The sequence below is a fragment of the Vulpes vulpes genome, chromosome 12 (assembly GCF_048418805.1).
Source record: "Vulpes vulpes isolate BD-2025 chromosome 12, VulVul3, whole genome shotgun sequence".
Taxonomy (NCBI): Eukaryota; Metazoa; Chordata; class Mammalia; order Carnivora; family Canidae; genus Vulpes; species Vulpes vulpes.
This window is the reverse complement of record NC_132791.1, coordinates 136,476,468-136,495,227: the sequence shown is the minus strand read 5'-3', so window position 1 is coordinate 136,495,227 and position 18,760 is coordinate 136,476,468. Positions and strand designations below refer to the sequence as shown.

At 50.8% G+C, this 18,760-nt stretch overlaps 1 protein-coding gene across 1 annotated transcript; it reads left to right on the top strand.

Moving 5' to 3' along the window:
- The first annotated feature begins 6,445 nt into the window (after positions 1–6,445).
- On the top strand, positions 6,446–18,238 carry PIRT (phosphoinositide interacting regulator of transient receptor potential channels). Its single transcript, XM_072730368.1, has 2 exons — positions 6,446–6,727; positions 14,910–18,238. Exon 2 carries the CDS (start codon positions 15,048–15,050, stop codon positions 15,462–15,464), a length of 417 nt encoding a protein of 138 aa, XP_072586469.1. The 5' UTR covers positions 6,446–6,727; positions 14,910–15,047; the 3' UTR covers positions 15,465–18,238.
- The last annotated feature ends 522 nt before the right edge of the window (positions 18,239–18,760 follow it).

The following is an 18,760-nucleotide window of genomic DNA, read 5'->3' as shown; positions in this document are numbered from 1 at the left end:
TAGACTTCCAGGCCCTGGAGGGCAGGGCTGGGATCTCACGTACCTTTGAATCACAAATATGCCCAGCCTGGCACATAGCAGCTAGTCACAGTGGTTTGTTGAATCTGAAAGGAAGGAAGGAAGGAAGGAAGGAAGGAAGGAAGGAAGGAAGGAAGGGCCTATCCCAATCACCCAAGGCACAGGAAGGTACTGTTATCCTAGCAAGAGAAACTGGGAACACAGTGTAAATATTAACAGGAGAATTGCTTAAATGTATTGAGATATAATTTGGGATCCTTCCAGTTCCGAAGTTCCATCATACTATTATTATAAATCAAATACATGGTTAGATAACACTGCAAAATTTCCATTGGATTCCTTGGATCTGCAACCAAATGCTTGGGAATTCATAAAAAAAAAAAAAGGAACTGGAAAGTTTATGCTTCCCATGGTCTGTTCCCTCTGTCTCCTGATCAATGCCAACATCAACCAACTTTGGCTCTTGAACCAAGATCCTCTCCACTTTCACCACCACTACCACCTTCTCCACCTACATCTGTGCACCTCCACCTCCACCTCCACTCCTTTATCCACCTCCACCACCTTCACCTCCACTACCACCTCTACCTCAACCACGTCCACCTCTATCACCATCTCTACTTCCTCCTCCTGCATCTGCACCAGCTCCACCATCACACCTCCACCCTCACCTCCACCTCCACTACCACCTTCATCTCCATTTCCACCACTACCACTTCCATCACATCTCCACCTCCATCACATTCTCCACCACCACCTCCATCTACATCTCCACCACCACCACTTCCAACACATCTCCCCCTCCACCACCACCAACTCTGCCTCTATCACTATCACCACCTCCACACCTTTACCTCCACCACCACCTCCATCTCCACCACCACTTCCACCACACCTCCACCATCACCACTTCCATCACACTTTCACCTCCACCACCACCTCCACCTCTACCACTATCACCACCTCCACCACACCTTCACCTCCAGCTCCACCACTATCACCACATCCACTTTCACCCCCTCCACCTCCTCCACCAAAACCTACATCTCCTCCAACATTCTTTTTTCTGATTCCTCTATGTCCTTCAAGACTCATCTTAGCCATCACCTCCTTCAAGAAGCCTCTCCCCCTCCCCCCCATCTCAGTTACCACTGTAGGCCAATCTGTTTTAAGATGATCTCCCTTTGCATTCTCAAAGCGCAGCACAGACTTTGCTGCATCGAAGAGTTTCTCCTTCTGGATTGGACTTGTTGGTTTAGTTGTCTTTCTTTTGCCACATCAATAGTACAGTTCATCGAGGTCCTCTCTTTATTTACAGTGCCTAGCCTGAAATGTGCCTGGCATATAATGGACATACAATAAATATTTGATGAAGTGATGAATACATGAATCTTCTAAATTATTCAAAAACTAGCAAGCCTGAACCCTTTGACATTTTGCAACGGTGGTGGCTATTTTTGTGAGATCGCCTCTATCAGCAAACATGAAGTCGACTTCTCCAGCATCGGGTCCTGGGTTAATTACACACCACAGACAGGATTGCTGCTGGCCCAAGGCGGGCCAAGGACTAATGGAAGTCAACTTCAGACAACAACACTACCTCACGTACGCCACTAGATGGCAGCCACACCCAAGGAGCAGGTGACTTCTGGCCTCTGACCGCGCCCCACACTCCAGGTCTGGTCCCAGGCTGGTGACCTCTGGTCCCCCAGCCCTGGTGTGGCACCCCTTCCCGGGACTCAACCTCAGCAGGTCCTGGTGGGTCCCGATGCTCCTGACCCAACCCCCTGAAAATGTTCCTTCCTCCCTGACTCCACTCCCACTGGTTCCTGTAAACTCTTCAGTTTACAGTCCCTTCACCCCTCAGGTCCCCACCCTCCAGCCCCCACCCCACATTATAAATTCCCATTGTGGGGGGCACTCCCAGTTCCCCGACACAGGACCTAGCCCACCTGCTGCATTAATATGTACGACAAAGAAAAGGAGCAGTAGTATCTCCTTGGGTGCCCCCCCCCCAACCCCCGCCCCAGGATATGAGGACATGGACATGTTAAGAACTGTCACAGACAGGAGAAAGATAGAAAGGTAGAGACAAGGAAAAAGAGTGTGAGAAGAGACAAGAAGAAAGAAAAGCCAAGATGAGGGTGGCTGGAAGGGAAGGCATTAGTCGCAGCCCTAGGCTCCATGTTGACACTTGACCAAGCCAGAGGGACCAGTGGGGAGATGCTTTTACTTAACTGAGTTTCTCAAGGGGCCCACGAGGGGGCGCAGAAGAGAGACTTAAAGGATCCTCAAGTCCCATCTTCTTGGCCCTGGCGCCCCTGATGAGACAGGACAGGAGGTCAAGATTGGCCAGGTGGAAGGAGGTGGCTCTTCTGGGGCTGCCAGATTTGAGTAGTTGCTTTGCATGATTTTCTCCAACCCTGGAAAACGCAAAGGCCTCTGGACTGCCCTAGAAGGAGCCATGGGTCCTGTGGAGCATGGGAACCTCAGCCGATGTCTGTGCCTTCCCTCGGGCAAGGTTTGGGTCAGGAACATCACCAGGTGTAAGCAGGTGTTCCCTCTGAGCATAATCTCCAAATGTGGTGGTGTTTGGATTTTGTTTTTCTTTTTTTTTTTTTTTGGTTGTTGGGTTTTCTCAACATAGGAAGCTGTCATAATGGTTATTAAAATCCAGTAAAAAGACACTGGGGCAAACAGTTTGAAAGACGAGGTATCAACACAGATATCCCTTCACTAGACTTGTAGCCCTGCAGCCTAGGGTGAGATCCCTATCTGCTCACCTCTCTTATTGGCACCAGCCCCAGGCTCCCTCCTCATGTTCAGACCTAGCTCCCCCTCTGAAGGGGCATTGGCAGGAGCTGCCCAGGCCCCTGATAATGCCTGCTCAGGGAGGCCTCCTCTGATGAGGACTCAGAGACCTGCAGTCCACCTGAGTGTCCCTATTTGTGAATCCCCATGACTTAATGTGAGAGGCAGGGAGGGGAGGATGGAAATGATCTTGGCACCTGGAGTCTCAGTGACCCATCCCAGCAGTATGACTGAGATACTACACAGAACGCAGACCTAAGGGGACCCTGGGTGGCTCAGTCGGTTAAGCATACAACTTTGGATTCAGTTCAGGTCCTGATTTCATGGCTCGTGAGATCGAACCCTGAGTCAGGTTCCCCACTCAGTGGGAGTCTGCTTGAACATTCTCTCCCTCTGCCCCTTCCCAGATCTCTCTTTCTCTCTCAAATAAATAAATGAATCTAAAAAAAAAAAAAAATGTGACTAGCCCATATCATGGGACTACCATGAAAACCATGGAGGCAAAAGGCCTCTGAAAATTGTAAGGTACCTTGTGAATGTTCCCTCAGCCACTTATTTCTGCACCGACCAGATGCCTCTTCTGAGCCAAGGTAGGGCCCTAGGATCCCAGGCCACAGTGAAGTTGAGATGCAGCCTTTGCAGAACAGAGGAAGATGTTAAATGGTACCACTAGGAGACCACCAGCTGAGTCCAGAATGTGGGAGTTGGCTAAGTCAGACAGCCTGGCATCTTCAGGAACCAAGTGGTGTAAGCAGAGCAGGGAGTGGCTGCCATAGGTGCAGTGAAGCTCGGGAGATGGAGCTCCGGTGAGTAAGGGCTGGGCTGGTGCGGGGCAGGATCCTGCTTATGGACACCTGACCATAGAAAGATGGTTTGAGACACCCAGGGACATATAACTGTGAAATGAGTATTAACATTAAGTCATGTATAAGTTTCCTGTATGATTAGGATGGTGGTTGTTATTTGTAATATATAAATAAATAAATAAATAAATAAATAAATAAATAAATAGGGAGGAAGGAAGTCCTTATCTGTTAGAGATACACATCTCTATTTGCAGGGATCAACTAAAGAAGAAGAGTCTGGATTCGCTTTAATCATACTAAAATAAAAAAATGTAGGAGGGAGTCAAATGAAACACAACGAGCTGAGGCTGGACTGTGGATACCCAAGGGCTTGTTAGATCATTGTTTTTTTCCACTTTTGTGTATGTTAAACTTTCAGTATATATATGTTTTTATTTTTAAAAGTCTTCCAAGGGGGAGCACCTAGGTGGCTCAGTCGGTGAAGCATCTGCCTTCAGCTCAGGTCATGATCTCAGGGTCCTGGGATTGAGCCCCACATCAGGCTCCCTGCTCAGTAGAAAGCCTGCTTATCCCTCCCTCTCTCTCTCCCCAGTTTGTGTTCTCTCTCTCTCTCTTTCAAATAAATAAATAAAATCTTTTTTTAAAAAGATGCATTCCAAGGAGTTTGTCAGGACAATCACTGAGCACAGAAAGAACAACTGTAGAAGCCCAGAGGAGGAGCTCTGAACCCAGCATGCACTTGAGGAGGTCAGGAGGGGGTGAAGCCAGATTGGGTGGAGTGGCTCCGTGAAGATGCACAGAAGGAGCATTCCAGATGAGAAGAGCCCATGAGCAGAGGCACAGAGGCTCCAAGTACCTTTATCAGGGTAACCAGTTCATCCCACTTGGCTTCAAACTGGCCTGGCTGAGCACTGGGAGTCCCATGCTGTGTCCCAGAGGCCCCTCAGTTTGGAGCAGACCTGGGTGATTAGTCACCTCATCAATCAAACCTTGGAACATGGTGCTAGCTGGTCAAGGGGGAGCGGACCTGAGCTGAAGTGGCTAGGAGCTCCGGAGGGAGGATCGGAGAACTAAGAGCCACCCTCCTAGGCAATGCCAGGCCTGCTTTCTCCCCCTTGGACATCCCAACTGCCACAGTAACCCTCCCGGGAAGGCTGGAGTCAACTGTCCAGGGACCACCCTGGCTTCTCACACCTCTTCTTCTGTCCCGCTAGGGATGAGCCTGCAGACAGCACAGCTTCAATCTGGACACTTTCTCCTGGACCCAAATCTCCCCTCATCTGCATATATGCTAATATCTGTACACTGCTTATATGTGTATTCTGTATATTAATGGCACAGCGATATTCATTGAGCACTTGCTATATGCATTTGCTTATTCAATCTACATAAACTCCCTGACATGGTCATGATCGCATCCACTCCCTAAGTGGAGAAGTCAGGGCTCAGAGAAGTAATTTGTCCAAAGCCACGTATCCGGATAGCAGCCTGCCTCACACAGCTATGTCAGAGGGCTCCATGGGGCCATCAGTGAATTATTACACATGCAAAGTATGTGGCCTGGTGCCCGACGTGGACAAAGGGCTCAGTGAGGGCTGGTCTCACCCCACGACCGTGCCGATGCCACCTGCCAAACCCTGCAGCCCCCAGAGGAAGCGTCAGAGTCTGGACTTAAGGGGAAACATGTGATTTGATTACTTGCATAGCAGCATAATTCACCCCAGGGTTTCTTCTTGAGAAACGGATCATACACAGGTTGGAGAGCATAGAGGCAGAGGCGGTAACAGCAGTGCAGAATGTCCTCGAAAGCCTTCTGATCGAGTTCCCAGGGACACTCATCCCCAGAGTGGACAGTGTGTGGCTTTCGGAGCCTCCCCTCTTGCCATTTCTCTGGGTCTGGAAATTTCCTGTTTGTGCAGCTGGTGTAGAAATCAAGCTGGCAAAGATGAACGATCCCCTTGCCTGCCTGGTCTTCTGAGTCTCTGGACCACTGCTGGGAGAGCCTCCCTGAGAAACTGGGAAGGAAGCCATCCAGTGGATGGGACCATTGGCAAGGACTGTCCCCCACCCGGTGGCTCACAGCCAGCAGAAGTCATGGCTTCTCCCATCCTCCAGCTAGTGTCGGGAAGGGCAGAGCCAGTCTGGCTTTCAACATCTCAGGCAGTTTTGTTGGCTTCTGGGTCCCGCTCAGTACCTTGGGGATGGACAACCCAATGCCTCACAAGCAGCTTTTGCAAACGCAGTCCGACTGCAGAGGTAGAGACACTTGCCCTCCATTCGTGGCTGCTATCATTTGGTTCTCATCATGGTCACATGAAAAGCCACAGGGGCATAAAAGGGAGGATGGGAGAGGCCATGGTGAACGTCTGAATGCCCCCAGTTCAGAGACGCCTGGGCCTGGGCTGGGGCAGTACCCCATGTGCTCCTGCTCTTTTGTCACACATGGTGCCCACCCACAGGCACTGGGAGGTTCCAAGGGGCACCCTTGCCCTCTTGGAAACGTGGATGTTAAATAACCTCTCCACCTGCCCTCTCCAACCCTCAGAACAAACACAAGCTCCCAGATCTCATTGTCACGACCTGCCCTGGACAGAGCCAGCAGAGCCTCTGAGAAATCCACCCACTGGCAGCCCCATCACCACCACCATCACCATCGCTCACATCACCAACCCAGAAAGTCCGGCTCTCCTGATTTCTGAGCCCAGGCCAAGAGAAGCAGCCCTGCCCAGACACCGACCTAATGCACATCTGCACTAAAACTTGAAGACAGACTGCAGAGAAGCTTCATTAATTTTTCACAAGATCCGTCCAATAGTGGCTGAGCAGAGCTGAGACAAAGCCACATCACGAGTGCCTGTGCCAGCAGCCCGCAAAGGGTTAACCCATTAGCCCATATCCTGGTGAGCTCATCCCCACCGGAGCCTGCTCAGTGGCAGGGATCCGCTGCACACCAGCTCCTAGATGGGGCCAGGGAGGCTTTCTCCGGCTGGGATGCAGAACTTGAACAGAAACTCGTTGCAAGCTTCCTGCCCCTGATCGAGCCGTGTGTGACTACCGGGTTCACCATCCTCTCCCATGGGACGTTGAGGACAGTAAGTAAGGAGGGGGATCCATCCTCTCTGGCCTCCCATTTCCCTGGAGAAATGAGCTGATTTTTAACTTTGCTTTGGAGTGTGTTGAGTCTCTGAACTAGAAATGGAACACAAATATGACGAACTGAGCCTTGGGACAGGGTGAACCAGCCACCAGCAGGCTGGAGGGAACTACCCAGGGAGAATGGTGGCAGGGGAGGAGGGGGCTGCCGTGCTATGTGCCTGGCAGACGGAAAACCGGGTGCAGACGGCTGCTTCAGCCCTGGGTATCTAGCACCTAGTCTTTACCCGTAGCAGCTGGGAGGGGCTGGGAAGGCTGGGCAGGAACCAAAAAATCCAGACAGTGAAGCACCAGGCATGGCCTTCTGTTCCCAGAGTGCATGGGCGGGACCTCACACTCAGAATGTCCTCCCGGGAATCCCAGATGAGACCTCAGCGTCTGCCGCTGGTCCCTTCCTGCTGCATGCAGGTGTGGCAGGAGCCCAGAGCAGGTGCCCAGGAGACACGGTATAGCAAGCTGGCTGGGGCATGCTTCATCTCAGAATGGGGAAACCAGGCAGGCACATAACAGGGACAGAACCACGTAGGATGAACATGTGCACGGGGACCAGCCAGCCTCCTACAAGCAGACATTATCACCTGAGCTATTTTTTCCACCTTGCTACTGGGCAGGGCCGGGGTGCTGGCTGGGTGACAGGAAGGGGGAGGCGAGTGGCACTGTCTGGGTTGAGTGTGACCTTTGAGGGACTTCCCTTCCTAGAAGCACCGTGAGCAGGTGACAGATGTGTGGCCGAGCCATGGTGACAGGAGCGGCGTATTCAGAAACACTCTGGCCTCTACTTTATCAGCTCAGACACCGGGCTCCACTCATCTTATCAGAGGAATGGGGTCACCAACTGAATGTCTTGCTGGAGAGAGGGCAGTGCCTGGAACTGACAGCCGGGTGGGGCGGTGGTGAGGACTCCAGGCAATAGAGAGAGAGAGAGAGAGAGAGAGAGAGAGCTTCCATGTCTCTCGGGAATGTCGCAAACAAGTCCACGGCATGAGCCTTTCTCAGAAATAAGCCATCGTGTTATTGCTGCCAGTTGTATTTTGCGGCCGGGCCCTCCCCGGTTCTCCCTCCCACCTGGGCTCTCTGGGCCCAGCCTCCAGCAAGCAAGGCAGCCGGTGCATGCCCTCTCACTGAGCTCTGCTTCTGGTTCTTGCGATTCCCAGAATAGCCCAGCTCCTATCAGGGAGGAGAAGTTTGAAAAGAGACAGACAACTCGGGGCCCAAATGCAGTGGGGTCTCTTGTGAGAGTTGCCCCTTAGCGTAGAAGGATGCCCAGCTAAAACTGAATCTCTCATAAACAACATAGAAATGTTCGATGTACGTCCCATGTGGTATTTGGTGCATTATTGTACAAGAAGAAAGAGAAAAAAAAGAAGAAAAAGAAAGAAAGAAAGAAAGAAAGAAAGAAAGAAAGAAAGAAAGAAAGAAAGAAAGAAAGAAAGAAAGAAAGAAAGAAAAATAAATGGAAAGAAAGAGAAGGGAGGGGAAGGGAAGGGAAGGGAAGGGAAGGGAAAGGAAGGGAAGGGAAGGGAAGGGAAGGGAAGGGAAGGGAAGGGAAGGGAAGGGAAGGGAAGGGAAGGGAAGGGAAGGGAAGGGAAGGGAAGGACTTGTTCAGATTTCCCCGGGCACCTGTCATTCTATCGGCTAAATCTAGAGACTGTTAATACTGCCCAGCTTTGACACATTCTGACAAGGCGCAGCCAGCAAAGGGTGGTAGGGTAGTGGGTGCCAAGGTGAAGATGTGCAGGAAGAGGGTGGCAGGACGCCAGGACAGAGGGCAGGGAAGACAGGAGAAGGGAGAGGTGAGCTCCATCCCTGCGACAGCACGGTGCTGGAGCCAGGCAGCCTGGACCTCTGTGTCCTTATCTGTAAAATGGGAGTGACAGTAACAGGCCCCCCCTACCTAGGGGTCCCTGAGCTGAGGCCAGCAGAGCAGCTGGAAGCCTGTGACAGAGCCTAGGGACCCCAGTCCCCGCCCCCATCCTTGGCACCTCCACCCCGCGGAGCAAGGCCTCACCTGTCGGCCAAGGAAGCCACCGCTGCGGTTCTGTTCACTGCCCGGGCCCCATTCCAAGTGTCCTCCCTGCTCCCTGTCCCATTGGTTTGACAAGAACATGAAAACTGTCCCAGGGGGAGCAGGATCCACCCAAACTCGGGCTCTGGAGGCACACGGTCTCCAAGACACCCCCCTTTCTGACCCTGGCTGGCTCCTCGGCACTGAGGTAACCTCAGGCAAACCACTTAACTTCTCTGATCCTCACCTGCAACGTGGGGTGATGGTCCGCCGTCCATCTCGGGCGCTGGGGGAGGGTCCTGTGGCATGGTGCAGAGTGCCCCGCGTGGGTCCCACCCCACAACAAGTGTCTGATAAACGGCAGTCGGCTCGGTATGGAGAGTCTGGCCCCCTGTCTGAGTACACTGTTTGCAGCTTCGGCTTTGGAGAAGCAGCTCAGGGCACCTGGAACCTTCTAGAACAACTGCTGGGCGAGATGTCAGGCCATTTGAGGCCAGAGACAGGGGGCTGCCTTGGATCCCCTCCTCCTGCAGTCCCACCCTACCAGCCTCGCTAAGGTCACGAGGTGTCATCGAGAACAGTTGGGTGGAAGGAACATGAATGCACGCTTGACCCTGGCCAGGGTCTCACCCACCATGGCCCAACCAGAAACTGGCTGTGTTTTTTATCACTCCAAGGTAGCAGTTCTTCATATGTCCCAGGTAGAAATCCTTTGACAAATATGTATTTCACAAAAACTTTTCTCCCAAACTAGAGTTTGCACCTTTATTTCTTCTTAGTAGCTTTTAACGAACAGTTTTCAATGATGACGAAATCTTACTTTAGTGCTTTTCTTACCTCACTTGCTTCGTGGCCTTGCCCAGTCTGAGAAAGTTTGCCTGCCTCTGGGTCACAACGGTATTCCCCACCATTTCCTCCTAAAATCTTTCTGGTTTTCGCTTTTACATTTAGGTGATGCCCCTGATCCATCTCAAATCCTTTTTTTTTTTTTTTTTTTTTTGAAGGCTGTGAGGTGGGGTCAGGTTTCTTTCTTTTTTTTTTTTTTCCCCATTCAACATCTGTCGAAAGGACAAAAGGACTTCTCTTTCCCCACTGGATTGCTTCAGTGTTATTTGTCAAAAGGCAGTTTGTCCTCAGTTACTGTTTGGCTTGCAGGGCTGGTTGCTGGAGACGCTGGCCTAACTTCCTAAAAGTCAAGACTTACACAGGTAGTAGGTTGGCCTCCTGGGCTGCTTCCTGCAGACTTGGGGTCAGAGTTCTGTTTTTTTTTTTTAAGTAATCTCCAGACCCCACATGGGGCTCAAACCTACAACCCAGAGATCAAGAGTTGCATGCTCCACTGAGCTTGCCAGGCGCCCCTGGGAGTTCTGGCTTTATTTTTTTTTTTTTAAGATTTTATTTTTTTTATCTGTGAGACACACACAGAGAGAGACGGAGACATAGGCAGAGGGGGAAGCAGGCTCCCTGCGGGGAGCCCAATGCAGGACTCCATCCCAGGACCCCGAGATCATGCCCTGAGCCGAAGGCAGATGCTCAATCCCTGAGCCACCCAGGCGCCCCAGAGTTCTGGCTTTAGATGTGGTCCGGCCATTGTCTGTCTGTATATTCAGTTTCCCATTATTATAAGCATTTGCAGACATTCATAAAAATAGAGTTAGTGATCATAACGAACTTCCCAGAGATCCACCATCTGGATTTAATACTATTGAGCTTTTTGTCATATGTATCTGGAATCTGATTTTTTTAAAAGATTTTATTTATTCATGAGAAACAGAGAGAGAGAGAGGCAGAGACGCAGGCAGAGGGAGAAGCAGGCTCCATGCAGGGAGCCTGACGCGGGACTCGAGCCTGGGTCTTCGGGATCAGGCCCGGGGCTGAAGCCAGAGCTAAACCACTGAGCCACCTGGGCTGCCCTGGAATCTGATGTTTTCATGTGAATCACAGCATCATGGCACTTCTTTCCTGGATGTTGTTTCAAGATGTAGCTCCATTACCTTTAAGACGTTTTCTTCTGTGTCCATAATATCATTATCGTACCAAATACAAATGTTAAATTCTTAGCATCATCTGACACCCAATCCAAATTCAGCCTTCCTTAAAATGATCCCAGAATGTTTTTGTACAATCGGTCTGTTCTAGTCAGAATCCAAAAAAAAAAAAAATGTTGCATTTAGTTATACCTTTTAATTATCTTTGTTTAAACATTTTATTGTTGTTTAACCTACATGCAGAAAAGTAGTCTTATCACAACCACACAGCATGAATAGGACACACCCATGTAACCAGCTGTAGCCAGCTCAAGAATCAGAACATTAGAGCACTCCCAGAAGTTTCCAGTGCGTTCCCCATCCACCACCCCCACCAAAGGTAACTACTATCCTCCCTGCAAATAGCACAGATTTTGAATTTTATGTAAATAGAATCTCATTTTATGTAAATGGAAGTGTGCCTGGCTTCTCTTGGTCATGTTCGGAGGTCAGCTCACATTCAGGCTTGGGGTCATTCCTGCTCCTTCTCATGGCCAAATGGCCCCAGACCAGTGTGCCATCTTGGCACCAGCCCATGGCCTACCCAACCTCAGGTGTGGGCTACAGTCTCCCCGCTCTAAGTGTGCCTCCTGACCCTCCAAAAGTGTGGCTTCCGTGGAGAGCAATTCAACCTCTCTTCTCAAATGGCTGCCCTGGGGGCCAAGCCCATATTCAAATCTGTGGTGAGTCCAGGAGGCCTTGCCCTCCAGCCTTCCTTCCTGTCTCTCCCCTATAAGCCCAGCCTCTGGGGCCTCAGTACTTGTCCACCTCTAAGGTGTCAAAGACTTCAAAGAAAGTCAGGTGTGTTCATTTTTTAGGGCTGCTGTAACAAATTACCACAAATGCAGTCACTTAAAACAATGGGAATTTATTCTCACAAGTTTATTTGGGAGGTCAGAGTCCAAAATCAAGGTGTCGTTAGAGCTAGTTCCTTCTGGAGGGTCTGGTGGAGAATCCAGGCCATGTCTCTTTCCTAGTTTCTTGCCGTTGCTGGCAACCCTTGGCTTTCCTTGGCTTGCAGAGGCATTGCTTTGACCCCTGGGTCTGTCTTCACCATGGCTTACCTCTGTATGGAGTCCATAGTCATTGGACTGGTATTTGGGGATGATGACCTTGTCTGGAGACCCCTGCCTTAATTATATTTGCAAAGACCTTTAATCCAAATAAGGTCACATTCTGAGGTTCTGGGTGGACAAGTCAGCCCACTGCAGGGAGTGAGGGATCCTCTGAGACATACAAACCAAACCCCAAAGAACTTAATTCAGACCTGAACATGTGGTTGCCCTCACCTGGCTGGCTCCCCATCTGCTCTCTGGGTCCTCAGAGAGCTGCAGCAGTGAGGCCAAGTCCTTGGAGCACCTGCTAAGGGCCAGGCTAGGGGGCCCCCTCCTCATGGCAGATGAGTAAACAGAGCCTGGGCCCTCAGGCAGTTTGCAAGCTAGGAGAAAGAGAAAGGCTGGTATGAGGTGGCAGTCTACACACCAGATTAGTTCCCCACCCTCACCACACACAGGGGACACCTGGCAATTGCCAGATATATTTTTGATCATCATGACCAGATGTGGTGGTGCTACTGGCATCTGGTGGGTAAAGGTCAGGGCCATTAACTAAATACCCTACAATGCATAGGATTGCCTCCCTATAACAAAATCATGCCCCCCGCCCAAATGTGCTACGGTTGAGAAACCCTGATATCAAAAAAAGAGAGAGAGAATCTTTTAGGACTTTAATAAAGTGTGATGAACCTCCTATCATCCCTGAGTCGGTGATTTTTCAGGAAACTTGGATTCTCAGAATTCAAGTCTGAGTCACTGGAGGACTGATCTAAGATAGTTTTAGAAGCCCCTTAGCCCAGAAGCACCTGGGTGGCTAAGTGGTTGAGCGTCTGCCTTCGGCTCAGGGACTGATCCCAGGGTAGTGGGATCAAGTCCCACAATGGGTTCCCTACAGGGGAGCCTGCTTCTCCCTCTGCCTGTGTCTCTGCCTCTCTCTATGTGAATTATAACAGCCGGGTCTGGAACACGCATCATATGTCACACAGGGCAGCAGTGTTTGTGGGGTGTGACCATTCCCATAGCCCAATGGCCAGCAGGGGATAGGAGGAGGAAGAAAAGTCACAGGGCTCACCCTTGCTTCTCCTTTGGTTCCTGCCTAGAAAATGAAGTCCTTCTTGCTGGCCAGGCAGGAGGCAGGAGTGGCTGTAGACAGAGGGGCAGGAGGTCAGGCATGAAATGAACCCCACACTGGGCAAAATCACTCCTTCACAATTCCAGCAAGTCACTGAGCTTATTCTAGGTGTCTATGTGATGATGGGGAGGTTCAGGTCCCTGACATCAGAGGGACCACCACTTGACACCAGTTTACTGAAGCCGTGGCTGGGCTGCTTACTTAACTCCCTGAGACTTACTAGCCCCCACACCTAAACCAGGACAATGGAATATGGATAGATGATAGATGATAGATAATAGAGGGTGATATATAGGTGATAGATAAATAGATGATAGAGGATGATAGATGATAGATAGATGATAGAGAGATACATAGATATCCACATAAAATGACCAACTTCTATATTGCCGAGTACAAATACTAACAAAGCCAATAATCCTCTTTCCATCATGGTCATTTCATAAAATGAGGAATATTCCACTGCCAAAAGAAAAAGAAAGAAGAACATAATCTCAGAATGGAATTGTCCTTTAAACTGAGTAAAGGTAAAACTATGAAAAAACTTACAACCGTGCTCCTGTTTCTCTGTCGTAGAGTGTCACTCACTCACTGAAAGGGATGGAAAGGGATGCAGCATCTATCTCTAGGGTACGAACCACTGCCCCAGACCCTCTGGAGACAGGTCAAGGGCAATGAATTAGGGCGGTGACTCGGCAAGGACCTCCAGGATGCATACCTGGGCTCTCTCAGCCTCCCCTTCCTCCCACACACAAAAAAGGACCCAATACCAGCAAAGTTTCTAAATTCGGTCTTTCATATCTTATTGCCTTATTGCAAACATATAGGTGTTGGCCCTCAAACCCCAATATTTGATTATGTAATGAAAGGTTTTAACCCCAAGGTAAAGGAATCTGAGCTAGCATGGTTTGGGAGGAGGATTTGGCAGGTAAGTGGTGCCACTCAGAAACTCTGGAGGTGCTCTGCACAGGTGACCAGCTGCCTCTCCTGTGTGGGGACTGGGGGAGGAGTGGGCTCTGGTGACCTTGGGGTACACACAAGGGCTCTGGATGAGAAATCAGAACAGGTGGTTGGCTAGACTTCACACCTTTATAGGCCTGAGAATGGGAAGGAAGGAATCTGACTTGATGTCATTCACAAAAAGGATGGGGAAAGGGGGCATTTAGATGTGAAAAGGTCACACTCGGAACCTAGCTGTCCTGTCTTGGAAAAATGTTTACAAGCACGGGCTGCACAGAAAGATGTTCTCTAGCCCACATGTAGTCTGGTATTTTAAAAGCAAGAGCAGAACAGGTTCAAATCAAACCTCTGGCTGCTCCTCACTCTGTGATTGGCAAACGATACCATTTACGAAGCATTTGCAAGAATGCTATGTATGCATCATTCCAGCACATTACACGTCTTAACTCAATTAACCCTTTGAGAATCCTATGAGATGAATAGTATTGTTATCTTTATTTTATTGATGGGAAGACTGAGGCACAGAGACATTAAGTCGCTCACTGAAGGTCACACAGTGAGAAAGTGGTTGAGTCCGAAAATAAGATGCCATTCGATAAACCATGGCTTTGGCTTTTTTTTTAAAAGGGGTACCACTGTTCCCTGTTTTTTTTTTTTAATTTCTTTATTCATGAGAGACACAGAGACACAGGCAGAGGGAGAAGCAGGCTCAGCTCCCTGTGAGGACCCTGATGTGGGACTCGATCCCAGGACTCCGGAATCACACCCTGAGCCAAAGGCAGATGCTCAACCACTGAGCCACCCAGGCTTCCCACTGTTCCCTGTTTTAAATCCTAAAAGCAATTGATTAGAATCCTATAGTATTTATCTCTCACAAGGAAAAAAAAATGCCAGGGAGTGGTTTCTTATTTATGTGGATCTCATCTTTCTGTTTGGCTTTAGCACAGAACCCAGTATCGCCCTCCGCTGAGAGCCAGGCTGGAGACGGATGCTGGGAACAGGAAGGGTGTGTGAGGACTCCACTGGCTTCACCCTTGCTTCTAGCTGTTGTGGGTACTGGGTGCCCAGTCTTGAGGAGCCATGACGATGGAGGCTCTCCCCAAGGCCCTGGAGGTCGACGAGAAGTCTCCAGAATCCAAGGACCTGCTGCCCAGCCAGACTGCCAGCTCCCTGTGCATCAGCTCCAGAAGTGAGTCTGTCTGGACCACCACCTCGCCCCGGAGTAACTGGGAAATCTACCGCAAACCCATCGTCATCATGTCGGTGGGTGGCGCCATCCTCCTCTTTGGTGTGGTCATCACCTGCTTGGCCTATACCCTAAAGCTGGGTGACAACAGCCTTAAGGTCCTTAAGATGATAGGGCCTGCCTTCCTGTCCCTGGGACTCATGATGCTGGTGTGCGGGCTGGTGTGGGTGCCCATCATCAAGAAGAAACAGAAGCAGAGACAGAAGTCCGTTTTCTTCCAGACCCTCAAGTCCTTCTTCCTGAATCGCTGATGGTGGCCTCGCCCTGTTCTCCCCGTCACCCTGTGGCCTTGACCAGGAGGAGCTCTGATAACATCCAACATCCCCATCTTCTTGGTGGTGGTGGTTGATGGGGGTGTGGTTAGCCACAAGACAGCCAGGCAAAGCCTCTTCCTGGGACAGGCTTTCCTCTTCCTCCCCGTGGGACAGAGCTCAGGGCTCCTCATGTCGCTGGGGGATGCTGCTGGCTGCATCTCCTTTAGTCTTGCGAATATTGCTACGCCTTCTGTGATGCTGGCCACGGCCACCCCCTTTCGCGGCTCATTCCCTGCACCTGCATCCAGCTATCGCTCATCTAACTCTCTCTGCCAAGTGCTATGCATGCTGGGAAATTCCTTGGGCTAGGCTGTGCCCCAAAAGGAGAACCTCACGTTTGCACGTCAGAGTGCCCGAGCTGCATTCCCCATTTGCATCTTTCTTGAACTCAAACCAACCCATGGAGTTCCCTCATAGAAGACAGGGAAGGCCGGCTTCTGGCTCGCTGGGTTCGCCAGCCTCAGCCGACTTTGCAGATGAGATACTGACTGGCATTTCAAGGGACAAGACAAGTCGCAAGTAAGAAATATCCCAAAGAGCGAACAGTGGAGGGCAATGCCCCTGGGAAAGGCTCTGCAAGTCAGCCGGCTGAGGAAGTTACATCCCAGTTAAGACAGTATTTACGTCAGAGACCTTTGGGGTTGGGGGTGGGGTGGGAGGGGAAGGCTGGGGGTGCCACAGTTTGACCTTCTTCTTCTTGACCGTTCTTCCCTCTGAACTTGACGATTAGCCATGAACAAGTCAGTGCATGTTGCCCTAACTTCCTCTTTCCCTCAACTCACGCCTCTACCCTCAATTCTAGCACAGCAAGACAGAGACCTACAGAGGCATTCTGTAGGATTGTTCTCTCCTTCGCCTCCATTGAGAACCAAAACCAAGAGGGCACGCCACCTCTGAATGGTCTGTGGGTTTCCAGAGATAGGATTTGCTTTAGGAAATCCTATCTGCTCTCCCTGTCCCCACCCGCCAAACAAGCAAACATTAATTGGGTGCCCTGCTCTGGGCCAGGCCCTGGGATGGAAACAGGCCAGACAAGGTTCCTGCTTTCACCTTCTATCCAAAGTGAGAGAGTACAACCAGGTCAAGGGGTGATTCCCTTCCATTTCTGTGGGAGAAATGTGGCAGGTGTGGGAACACAGAAGGGGCAGCTCACTAGAGGGATTGCCAGACACTGTGTCATCCGAACTGAGAACAGAGGGAAAGATAGGAGCTAGTAAAGGGGGCAGGAGAGAGGCAGGGAGGCATTTTGAGCAGCAGAAATGGCCATATAGAAGCTCGTGTGGCATGAGTGGGGAGTGTAACACAATTAGGAAGCTGCACAGCAATGTCCCCTCTCTTGGCCTGCTTCCCACCTGCCAGAGTACAGCTTCTCCAGAGACCACACTGAGGTCCTAGACTGGAAGGGAGTTTCAAGGGGACCCACCAAGCAGAGAGCACCCATGAGGTGAGTGTTCCCAGAATCTGGGGCTGCCGGTAGCAACCAGAGGTTCTCAGGTGACACACCAGGAGGCTGCCCTAGGCCAGGCCAGAGGCCCAGGGGAGAGCACTAGATAGTAAGGTGTGAAGGGAGGGCATCCCACATCGAAATCACTATTGGCTTGAGCTGTGTCCCCTCACGGGGGCTTCTGGGCCCACCTCCCTGGTCACCACGCAACCTCTCTCTCTCTCTCTCTCTCTCTCTCTCTTTCTCTCTCTCTACAAGCCTCCAGGCATCTCCATCCTTCGTGGTGGTTCCATATGCAAAGTCAGAATCTCACATGGGTCCATCTGTATCATGGGAAATTCCATGGACACCCTGTGCCCCACCCCACCCCAAGAACCCAGAGTTTGGGGAGCCTGTGGCCTTCGGGCTTCACCCCAAATGACCATGTCTCTCATTCAGACAGTGTAGCCGAGTCTGCTAGCTAACCTGTCCCCTGAACAAAGGTGGGACAGACCAATCTGTGGGGCAGGGGGGCCGTCGCAAGTGCTTTGTCACCAATCGTAGTTCTGGTGCCTCAAGTGGCTGGGCTTACAGGTCATGTCCCTTCCTCTGACAGGAATGCAGATTCATTACCGGCCCTATGGAATCACTCTTCCATTCCTGTTGCTTTGCATATGGGGGCAAGTGAGGTAGACCCCCAGCTAGCTCACTGGGAACCCACACTTCCTGTGTCTCATTTCGTATCCACCCCCAAGCTTGTGGTCCAGGCACAGCTGTGTTAGAAGGGTCTGTGTGGGTGCTGCTAACACGTGTGTCTTGATAGAAGGAAGTTTGGGGGCAGCCATGACTCTAGAAGGTATCCAAGATCTGGACTCATCTTGCGGTTTCCAGGAGCACTTGCCCACGCGCCCTACCCCCTTAAGCTAGTGTCTCAGGAAGAATAATGAGAAAAGCTCTCCAAGCATCATCCGTGATGAGCATGGGTCAAGGAACATGCCCACATCACGATGAGGGGCTTTTGCCAAAGACCATCGCTGCACAGGAGACTGGGGTATGAATGCACCTGACCTGTAAATGCAGCCAGCATCAGATGCCACATTTCTGGGGGAAAAAAGGCATCACCCCCACTACTCTTTTGGTGCCCGTGGATCAAGAGGACAAGGCCAGCACCCGCATGTTCGGCTACCTGAATGGTATCATTCCACCCATTGCTTCTCTGTTTGGGCGACTTTGATTTAATTCGGAGTCCCAAAGGAACTGTTGTAATGTTGAATTGTATTCTATTGCAGTGTCCGCTGTGTTTTCATTCCTTTCTATCCAGCTTGGAGTTCCGAGACCATGTCCTCTAATTCCTTCCTCTAAATGGTGCACCCGCCTCACCACCTGCCCCTCCCTGCAGCATGCCATCTGGGAGAAAGGGGGCGGGGGGGGGGGGGGGGAGAGCGGGTTTCCTGCCTCAGATGCCTGGTGGGAGCTGAGAGCCCCACGCAGAGCAGAAACTCTGTCTCTTCCTTTCCGCTACAAACTCAGTATTGAGACCAAAAAGAGATAGGGGAGAAGAACCTTCCAGAATGAGCCAGTGGGCCAGGGTGAGGCAGGCAGCTACCTGGAGGTCAGCCTGTCCCCATGAACTCTAGAAGGGTGGCAACCCTCTCCCTACGAAGCCTTTCTTCCTCTCTCCTGGTCCAGCCTCTTTGGCTTCTCCAGGTCTTAAAGCCTGACCCTCTTCTACTAGGCCCCCTACCAGACTCACTGTGACCTCGACTTTCCACTTCCTCCAGTGTACTCTGTCCTTAAAGGGAAAAGAAAG

Bases quoted from the DNA above. Each gene is read 5' to 3' on its own strand.
- PIRT (XM_072730368.1), top strand. From the start codon at position 15,048: ATGACGATGGAGGCTCTCCCCAAGGCCCTGGAGGTCGACGAGAAGTCT.